The sequence below is a fragment of the Lepeophtheirus salmonis genome, chromosome 8 (assembly GCF_016086655.4).
Source record: "Lepeophtheirus salmonis chromosome 8, UVic_Lsal_1.4, whole genome shotgun sequence".
NCBI lineage: Eukaryota > Metazoa > Arthropoda > Copepoda > Siphonostomatoida > Caligidae > Lepeophtheirus > Lepeophtheirus salmonis.
Window position 1 is genome coordinate 17,591,880 of NC_052138.2, and position 11,194 is coordinate 17,603,073.

Sequence of the window (11,194 nt, forward strand, 5' to 3'; positions counted from 1 at the left end):
ATATAAAAAATTACTCTGGACACTCATAACAAGATGTAAAATCAGGACATTGTTAGTCAAATGACAAAAAAAATATTTTGCAAATCACAGTTATGGGCCCCTCAACTTTCAAAAACATGGCGTAGAGCCGTGTATACTAGGCTTTCCCTACTTGGGATCCCAGAATTTATCGGAGTTTTAACCCTTCAAGAAATGTTTATTTTCCGGGGAAATCCTGCATTAAATTATTAAGGAAAGTATAAATCCTGCATAAAATTATTAAGAAAAGTATAAATCCTGCATTAAATTATTAAAGAAAGTATAAATCCCACAAAATCAACATGTTTCAAGTAAATGATTTGTAAACGGTTCGTATGGTCTTTCACAATTATACAACTCCCAGCTTTACCCAAAAAAAAAAAAAAATCCTTGTAGTTCACTTATTGTTTAAGGTTTTTTATTACAGGTCTTATTGGTCTATATAATTCACGATAGCGGGAATTATGGACTCTAAAAACAACCATATGATACAAATTAAAAATATGGAAATAAGAACATACATATTAAGTATTGGACAAGCTTAAAATTTATTATTTCTTCTTAAAATATAAAAGGAAATAGTTCAAAATATTTATTAATTACAAAGGGGATTCAGATATTTATAGTATTTGGTACTTTAAAAACGTGTTTCTCGGGATCCCACTCAAATACAATTTTCTCAGAAATGAAAAACTCAAATATATATATGTACATACATATGTAAAATCAGTTTTTGTTGGTTTTTGTAACATAATAATAGTTACATGAGATGTTTTTTTTATATAAAGAAACTGGACTGTTAGTATTTTATATGGTATATAATGTATTTAAATTAGATATTTATTCTATTTTGTATACTTATGTATGTCTATATTACAAGTTTTATTACGATCATATCTTTAAAGAAATAAAACACTCCATGTACTCAAGAACGAACAAAAAAGTTTATAAGCATAACCTCTTAGTATTATTATTTTTATTCTTATTTTTTGGTGTGTACATTTATCCATCTATGTTTACATTTCATAAAATAGAGTCATAAATTCAGTTTGAAGAATAAAAATAATCAAGCAGTAGGTTCTATTTTATATTCATTTTTCTTTATTAAACAAGAAGAGAGATTTTTTTTTTCCAAGATTACCACAATAGATACATATATATTTCTATTCATAATACAATGCCTCACTTAAGATTTTTATATTAATGTAGTAAAGAAATGTAAACCCCGACTCTTACTTAAAATTAAGAAATAACTATCATTAATTCTTATTATATAATACATTATTTATTATATATACAATGATTAATTCGAATTGAATGTTTTTGGACGACTATTTGAATATGTTAATCACGCTTATGTACATTATTTTTTATCAAAATAAACTCTTAATTTTAGGTGATTAAGTTAAGTTTGACGTGGTGCACCAATATAAAAACAATCTTGAACAAATATAAAGTATTTGTTTACTTTATAAATACATACAATCTAATATATCATAGACCTATTTCAATAAGTGATAGGTGTTGTAATCAAATTTCTGGAGTGAGTTGGGATACCCAAGATTATTAACTATAGAAATATTCATAGAATCTTCATTTGACCCCAATATGACATTTTAAATGAAATTAATTAGTAGTTAATTGTTGATTGTGAGGAGGAACTTTTATTTCTTAAGAGTTCTTCTTAAGGATTAATCAGAACCATTTGTTGATAGAAATTAAAGATAACTCGTGGAATAGTAAAAATTTAATGTAGGCTTATTTTTGGACAAAAACCATTCTCATGAACTATTTTTTATCATAAATGTATTACAATCCTTTTATCTCTCAATGTAGTTAGACATTTAGTATCATTATTTAACGTTATAATAATTTTAACCTATTTAGTGTAAATCCTATCAATTTGTCGGTCACAAGAAATAAGAAAAATATATCTTTAGTAATGTCACTTTAACGTTTTTTCTCTTCTTTTCCAGAGATAACAAAAAAATATCACAATATAATAATTTTCAATTTTAACATTGAAAAAAAATATATTTTTTTTTGTTTTTAAAGGAGAGGGAGGGTTACCTTTTTTACACAGGAGGGAAAAAAATGTGGTTTTTTTTTTTGTGCTTATTACACTATCTACATGATTTGATTTTTTTTTTTTGTTATCTTGAAGTAATAGGTTAGTAAAGTCTACGGTAGTCTGGTAAGCAGATATCTCTATATCTAAGGAAGAGTACTCCAATTTCCTTGGGGAGGGTTAGGGCTATATTTTTTATTGGCTGGAATGGGTGAAGGGATTACTACTTCTGAGTACTTTTTTTATTACCATTAATTTTAGATATAAATAAATTATAAATTGATGTGATTATTACACCCCTCAGTAGTCACAAATCTGGGAAGCACACTTAAAAATAAACGATTCGCAAGCATAATAATTTAGAATTTGATTTTTGTTGAATAGGTATAATATAAACTATAATTTTTCATTTATATTTAAATTAGAGTGGAAGGGGGTGCAAGCAACATTTTCGTGTAATGCGCTGCCTAGTCACCCCGTTATAATATCACTACTCTTAGTACATATTTTAGCTATTAGTCTCTTAATATTTCAAGTTGGGGTACGTAAAAATTAATGCCTATTCAAAAAATATTAGACTCTAAATTAATTCAACTTTGACTTTAAATTCTAAAATGCTAGTTTTAACAGCTTTTTATAGTCATTTCTTACTTGAAAACTATGGAGTTGTCTCTTAGCAAAGTCAATTATATATTTATATCTGAAATGACTTTCAAATCATTAGTCATGACTGACTTAAAGTCTGTGGTCGATTTTTTTTCTTGTCGATTTTTTCCCACTCCTTCTGAACACTTGCTAAACCAATTGAAATACGTAATGTAGACAGGGTAAGTATATAAGATTTCTTTTCAATTTTGATTGAAATAATGCACATATACCATTGATTTTCCCAGTGTTGCTTGCTGTTGTATCAAAACATAAGGCCCTCACCAAATGTTTGACATTCCAATCCTCTAACAACTGATAAATAGCTTTTGCTTGGTCCTCGCCAGTTCCAGAGGCCAACTTAGGAACACCCAGAAGTTGAATAATAACGAATCCAGATAAAATTACAGGTACATGATCAGCCATTTTTCTCTTTGTTAGGTCCTTCAATAATTTGTCATGTCGATACAAAGTAAAAGGAGATTTAGGACAAAAATTGTCTTTCAAGTTACTGTATATTTTATCACTTTCATGTATCTTTGCCCTCCGTATCGATGATCTGCTGATGTTGAAATCTTGAGTACTTTTGGCAATACTTTAACTGTTGATCCAAATAAAAAGGTTACATTTTGATTAGATAGCTTTTCTCTATCTATAGATTCATCAAATTCAGGACTTAGAATACTTTTGACTTTTTTTTGTGATCTGTAATGGACTTCATAACCCTTATTACTCTCTACCAATGTACTTTCTTCGTCACTATCATGGTAAGCAATAAATTCTTTTTTTGAGTGGATGTTATCGTTTTTTTAGCCTTTTGGATTCTATATCTCGCCTCTTTGCTGTTTTTATTATTTTTTTGGAATGGCCTTTATCTTCTATGCCTATATATTTGGAACGTCCATTCTCTCTCTGCACCAAAAGAAATTATTTATCTTCTGGATTCTTGATAATAATTAGTGCATTTTTATGTGCCATGGCAGACAAATCTTTTAGTTTACTCTCAAAGGTTATATACGAATATATAAAATTATATATGATTGATGAGTTTTAGATGTACAATTTTAAGCTTCTGCCACTCACAATGAAGCTTTTTGAATTGTATAATAGCATGAGGCTTAGAACAAACAGAAATTCCAGCTTTTCCCAAAAAATATAACATCCAATATCACTTTTGAAGCACTATCATGAATGATTTTTTTCAATGTTATATGGTTTTAAAAAAACAACAAGCAAACCTGCCTTCTTGAAGGTAACTTTGCACCAGTTATTTGGGCCTCTTCGTATCCAAGTAACCAAAAATCTTTGGTTTAACTTCTAAAACTTTTTTTAAATTGCTCCAAAATTTGTCATACATCGACTTTTACTCAAATGCATATTTAAGGCCTATGACGTCTCAACATTTCCAAAAAAAAAAAGACGCAAATTGGACTAGTCTAATATATATACATATTATCAAAAAAATATATAAGATGACAAGCCTTCATTGGTCAATACATGGATTAAAGTATTACAAAAATACAAACATTTCATCCCGTATTTATAAAAATACTAATAATTTGAATGTATACACTTCAAAAATGCAAATACCAACTAATTGGACAACAAATCCTCGAAAAATGTTCATAAATTTACAATATTTGTAGTATTTGAAATTCATTCGTTAGTATATACTTTATTGACGTCTACCTTTTGCAATATGACTATTTACAAACTTAAAGCTAGTTAATTTATTTATTTCTCATTAAAAAAAAAAAAAAAAAAACAAACAGACAATGTCCAAACCTAAATCTCCGACAGATGGAGGAATTATCATGTTATTTCATTTTTCTAGCTCACACTCTTATTTAGTCCATAAAAATCGTTGAAGTCAAGAGCACGTATTTCATCCCCCTTTCAAGTCCTTCACTCTATTAATATCAAGTTGAATTCAGATATCAAAAATTTCCATTTCGTATTTTATATAGTACTACATATTTATTAGAGGTGAGTTTCGTTCTGAAAATCCTAGAACGGCCTCAGACCGTTGAAATTTCATAAAGCTAAAATAATTCGATGGAAGTAAAAATTTGTTGTAAATGGAAAAAAGGAAATTTAATTTCACTATTTTAAACTGCGGTCTGCACAAAATTATCAGTCCACGTCGATCTAAAAAAGTTCTAACCAGATTTTTATTATTATCGAACCGAGCCTAAAAACTAATGGTTTTGAATTGAAGAAAATATCTATTCCTTATGAGGGACTTTTCAAATGACATCTACAGATTTTTCTATTTTTTTATTAAATTATCTTGTTATTTTTCTATATATATTTAAGCCATATATAAATAAATAAAAGCTTATGAAGATGGACAAACGGTCCATCAATGTGGCTTATAAAGATTTAAAAAATAATTCTAATTCAATAAATAAGATTGATATGTATATAAAACATAAATGTCCATTTATGACTATCAATAAAATTATTAAATAAATTAACTCTTTTTGTCATTTATTTATCTTATTACGATTGGAAAAAAAATATATAGAAATGATTTTAATTTATCATATTAATTATAAAGGAATAACTTTTTCAAGCTACCAAAATGTAATGAGTTATGTACTTTTAAAAAACATGATAATTAGATAAAGATTAAATGCATCAGAGTTTTGTAACTGTGGGTTTAACAAACTTTCATTTTTAATTTATACTAATTAAGTCATTATTTTTAAAACTATTTAAAAAGAAAATATAATGTCGATAGAAGTCATGTATATGTTTTAATGATTAGCTCTTAAAAACAACTCATTATTGCAATAAAATTTGGATTATTCCTTAACTTACTTTCTCTATATATGGAAGTTACTTAGATGTATTGTCATCAGAGTTGAAGCAAAAACAATAGAATATTTAATATATTTAGTTTTCATTACTATCCTGGGCTATTTATACCTTCCAGGCACTGAAATATTAATGTAACATCTTATAAATATCATATTTTTGCTCTATCTTCAAACCACTGGTATGAAAAACCATGGGTTTTACAAATAGAATGCAATATATTTTTAGTTCAATTTATTTTCAGCTAATCCCAACCTTCTAAAGAGAGTTGTCAAATTTTCATGACAATCTATTATTTAGTTTGTGAGTTATTGTGCTATTTGTGACGTTACTTATGCGTATTTATTATTTATCAATCCATACGATTAATATGAAACAAGGAAATGATGGAATTGGAGTAAAATATGTTTTATATTGTATAGAACATGTCTGTTAAATAAATTAGTTTATAAATTTAGAAATAACCTATCCTCTAAAGTCAACAAAATATAATATTCTTTTCATATGTAATAACTACTAAGAATTATGTATTATATTCCTAAAATGCCCATTTGTATCTCCGAGTACTTGCGTTAGCATATGAAAAGAAGTAACGGATATTTTTATTAGCAGTTCAATGTTTGCTCATTTTTATAGTTTAAAAAATGTCAATATCTAAAGGTACGCCAGAAACAAAGGCAAATGTTTATGAAAAATTAAGTTCTTTTTAAAATTACTAATGAGATTTACCTAATTTTTGTAGGTATAAAGTACGTAATTAATGTTGAATATTGATTCCCATCACGCAAATATCCAATTTCCTTTCAAAGACTTATTACAGATACTGATTTATGCTTTTTTTGCAAAAAAAAGATATATATATATATATTTATCTTATCATATATTCCGTTGCGTGTGTTTAAAGTACTTACTTCTGAACTTAATAATTACTTATAATTTTTAGGGTTGTTGAAGGATTCATATTATTTTTGAAAAATAAATAATGAGTTTATACAAGAGACGTATATTTTTCTATTAAGTGCTTTTGGATTTCTGCAAACAAATTACATTTGGCAAATATTGTTTGATTCTTTAATTTGGTAAATGGATATACTATTCAAATACGGAAAAAAACACTGTAGGGAGATTGCTTAAGAATTTGAAATTAGGTTTCATTTAATCTATTTGTATTTACTCAGTAACTTAATAGGTATTCAATCCTATTAAACAGAGATTAAATATTTGCCAATCTTGTTGTAAACATTACTTCGATTGGTTTTACTAAAATCCCAGCAGTTTTTATTAACATATTGGATAACCTAATAGACAAAATGTCTTCTAAATGTTGGTAAATTAAGGCATGATATAAATTTATGGGATGATTTTTTTAGTGTTAATCAAATTCATATATTTATTTTTTATGTTTTATAATCACCGCAGAGTCAACTTGTTATTCCCTTTTCCCTGTCTTATTAGAATAATTGTGAAAAGTATAAACAAAAACTAATTCATGTGTGATAAATATGCGTTTACCAAGCCAGTGGTTCTCAAACTGTGGTATTTGGAGGCTTGAGTTGGTTCTTCTTTATTGGTCAAAGAAAAACCATGTCTTATATACAAAAGGTTAAGATTTTACTATTTAAAGAAGCTAATTTGCATAACTCTCTGTCTAAAAAATTTAAATTTTAAATGTCCCGTGTGTGGAGGAACCTCATTAATATTAATGTATAACTATTTTAGATTCAGTTTGATCATAAAGGCAGTACTTGGGGACTTTTATATTTTTTCAGGTAATTGCAGAATGTAAAAAGTTTGAGATCCACTGCACTAAGGCAATAAAAGTATTCAAATAAAATAACAATCTTGAGAAAATATATGGAATATTGATATATTTTGTTTTTGGTTTTGTCAAATATTCACAAGTACGTAAAATTTAGTTATTGTAAGGAATATATCGTTCAAGCGTTCGTCTTAAGATATATTTCTTTATTTGTAGGTATATAAACAATGTTTATCTTGACTACTTGGGTGTTTGATTCTAAGATTTTCAATAGAGATATATTCTAGAGTCTACTCCTCCTATCATAAATTTTTAAACATTGAAGCAATAGATCTTCTTCTGATGGGAAATTAAGAATACCTAGACAGATATATAGCGTACATAATATATAGGAATCGGTATCTTTGCATAGATGATGAAGATATTAACGGTCACTAAGTGATAAGAAATACATAACCAAAAGGGTGTTGTAAGCTCTACCTTGTACTCTACGGGGAGGTTCAGAATTAGAGTCCCATCCAAAAAATTAAATTCCTTTCTTAAATTTCCGAGCTGAGAAACTGCAATAGCTTCCTTCTCGTCCATAGTATACATTGCAAAGTCGGGGGAGGGGGGAGGTTAAGATCAGGTGAAGAGAGAGGCCAAAAGTGATTTTCTCAAAAGTGCTAAAAAATTTATTTCCACAATTCTTGCACTTAAATTTGAAGTATTAACTGTGGCCAAATCCTACATTTTTGGATCAACTAACAAAATCTCTACAACTTTATCTACATTTAATTACTTAAAAGAAAATTAAGGTTTATTTTTGAATCACTCTGTACACGTTTTACTCTATAGAATTGAATTAATACGGATTGTTTATCTTCCTACCTGAATGAATTTTAGCTTCTGCTGAAGGAGGTTTTTTAGACCATTGAAGAGTCGTAGATCCTGGAGAATGCGAGAGAGTAGAAGAAGTAAGGAATCCATTGAATGATAATTGAAATCCATGAATAATGATTTGAACTAAAACAGCCGCGATTATGATGACAAAGCCCCAACCCCCTTCGGGATAATAGTGTTGCCGAAGGGTTGCTTTAAGATTTTTCAACTTTTTTACCTCTTCAATTGCAGAAAGAAGAGTCTTTCTGATAGGTGGAGATTCATTTTCATGCGAGTCATCCGCTCCTTGATGACTATTACTTTTTTCTGCGGAAGGAAACGTCTGAACAGTGTCATGAGCACTTTCAATTTCATTTGAGACTACGATACTCAAATCTTTTTTTGAGGTTGAAGGCAGAATGCTAATGCTATCTCGATCCTTCAAATCCAGCTGTTAATATTTTAAAAAACCAAAATGGAATCATAATATTAAATATATGTTATTTTGAAATTTATATTAAAAAAATGTCAATAATTTATATTAAAGAGATCCCAAAAAATGTCAAATAATATTAACAGCTAAAAAATATATTAATAACCTCTGAATAATTTGCAGAGTCAATCCCAGAGTCCTTCATGGAGGATGAAAATGATTCATCTTCTGCACCTTCGATAAAGACTCGGTCTTTAACTGCATGAGGTAATGAAGATGCTTTCTTAAGACGGAGCAAACGACTTTGTTGTTGTTGTTGAGCTGGGCATTTTGTTTCAAAGCTATTCATATTAACAAATAGATTTGTCGATTTGTAATGGAGGTGAAATTGGGCGCTGGTTTATGTCATTATATCTACTTTTTACTTCTACAAGTTTAAAGCTTAATTAAGGATGAATTATTATTCATGTTTTATTAAATTAATTTTTGTCATATTTGACCAAAATATACACAATCACAAATATATATATATATGAATCTATTTAAAAAATATCATATAACTGGCTTCACTACTTCAACAGTAAACGGCGACTGACTAAAGATTTTTTCCTTACGTTCATATCTATGTATGTATTCCCTTTCGTGCGGGAGAAAGAAAATGTTATAAGACAAGAAAAATGAAAAAATAAAAAAATAAAATTTGCGCTCCCCCGTTTCAATATGCACATTCAAAATATACACTCTACCATTTAAAAGTGGAATTTCCAGGAAATCAAGGATCTATAATATCAATTTAGTTTAATATTTAATATCCTTTTGAATGAAAAGATCGGTTAAGATGGATTAAGTAGAAAAGTAAATATCAAATAAGTAGAAAATAGTATTTGCTGTTGAACATGATGGCCATAGACTTAAAAATATCTCATTATACTACTCGAAATGGGTTATTAATAAAATACTTTTGCATTGTCTCGACGAATATTTTATATAAAGTAATCTTCAAACGGTTAAAGAGAACTCGCAGCCATTTGGGAGCCTGTTCTTATGTAATAGTAGTTTTTGGGATAATGGACAAAATTGAGTAACGATCTGTCATTAAAATAACTGTTTCTAAAAGTGTAACATTCAAATAGATTAAAACATATAAAGGCTTGTTATGTTCAAATTTGACAAATCTAAGTCAGGCCAAATCGGAGTTATTGTGCCATAAACAAACAGTGTCTCGTGAACAATTATTTTTGGACGGATGACCAACACACAGAGATGGCAGATCGTTGGGAGAAATGTGTAGAATTACTAGGATACTATTTTGAAAAATAAAATTTAAAAAATCAGAAAAATGTTTTGTATCTTTGATAGGCCTTGAGGCCTTAGTCGGCATCCCTATGGCCTTTTTGGATAATTCTGCACGAAAGAGTGCTGCTATCTCAATCTACTCATCGCACATCATTGTGGCGACTAAGATTTTTTTTTTTTGTGCAATCTACAGCTAATTATGTGTTCTACAACATTGCTCATAGGAAAATTAAAAAAAATATATACTCTTAACCATTCAAAATTTGCATAATAGAGATAAGTAAATAATATTGGTTGGTCCGGTAATACACTTTGGAAAAGATATGCTGAAAAAGAACTGTATATTTTTTATAAGTATTTGTATAGGTTTATGCGTTAATACATACTCATATATACATTTTTTAATACATACATGTAAAGTAAATCGAAAAGGATGGCTACTTCTACCCTTTTTATAAATAAATTGAGAATCGAAGAAACACAGAGAGACTGCGGATTCTGTAGGTCCAGTTTAGAGACTTCAAAACATCTGTTTTGGGATTGCCCAAGTGTGGTTAACATTGTGCACATAAGCCCTGAGTTTTTGAGGAAATATTACAATTCCAAAATAAAGATTTGGGATTGGCTGGTTATGTCACTACCTAACCATAGATTTCACTTCAAAATAGAATGCTTTATAACAAAGGTGATATATTTATTCTCTACGCTGCAAGAAGTTAGAACCCTTACATATCTACTAGTCTGGACAAACTCCTCTTAAGATACGACAAAGTGCTGGAGAGGCTCGTTAGGAATGGAATTGTCTTATAGTTTTGCTTTTTAGTTTAATTGTTTAGCAGATTTTTGTTGTTAAGATGTTATTATCTTTTTTTCATTTACTCGTGCTCGTTTTTGTTTTGTTTGAACGATCAGCGACAAATGATTGTCACAAGTGTTTAATTAATATTATTTGGTGATGAATTTGCTAGGTTTTTTTTTGGAATGTATGGATATATGAAATCAATGTACAGAGAATAAAATAATTATGTGAGTTAAAAAAAAAAATACATACATGCAGTATAATGATCTACAAGTACGGCACAATCGAAATTTGAGCTATACAGTATAAAACTCAGATTTTTTTTAATAATCTGATTTTTCAGGATTGAGGTCAAATAAGGAAAAGCTTCATTTTGAAAAAATATAATTTCATTGCAGAACCCATATTGAAACTTTGACGAAAGTCCTTTCTCTGGCACTCTAAAAGTGTCCATTATATTTTCACCCAAAACAATGTGCAATTTCTGCAAGGCTT

At 28.5% G+C, this 11,194-nt stretch overlaps 1 protein-coding gene across 2 annotated transcripts in view; it reads right to left on the minus strand.

Annotated features, from left to right (window-relative positions):
* The window catches only part of LOC121123169 (monocarboxylate transporter 2), a 59,677-nt gene extending 50,476 nt beyond the window's left edge, over window positions 1-9,201 (minus strand). Inside the window, exons 1-2 of one of the 2 annotated variants that reach the window (XM_040718292.2) lie at window positions 8,771-9,201; window positions 8,181-8,622 (exon numbers count right to left, since the gene is read on the minus strand). In XM_040718292.2, the coding sequence (XP_040574226.1) occupies window positions 8,181-8,622; window positions 8,771-8,953 (625 nt within the window). In that variant the 5' untranslated portion in view covers window positions 8,954-9,201. The remainder of the gene's footprint in view (window positions 1-8,180; window positions 8,623-8,770) is intronic. The other variant, XM_040718293.2, reaches the window with a different exon arrangement.
* Between the last annotated feature and the right edge of the window lie 1,993 nt (window positions 9,202-11,194).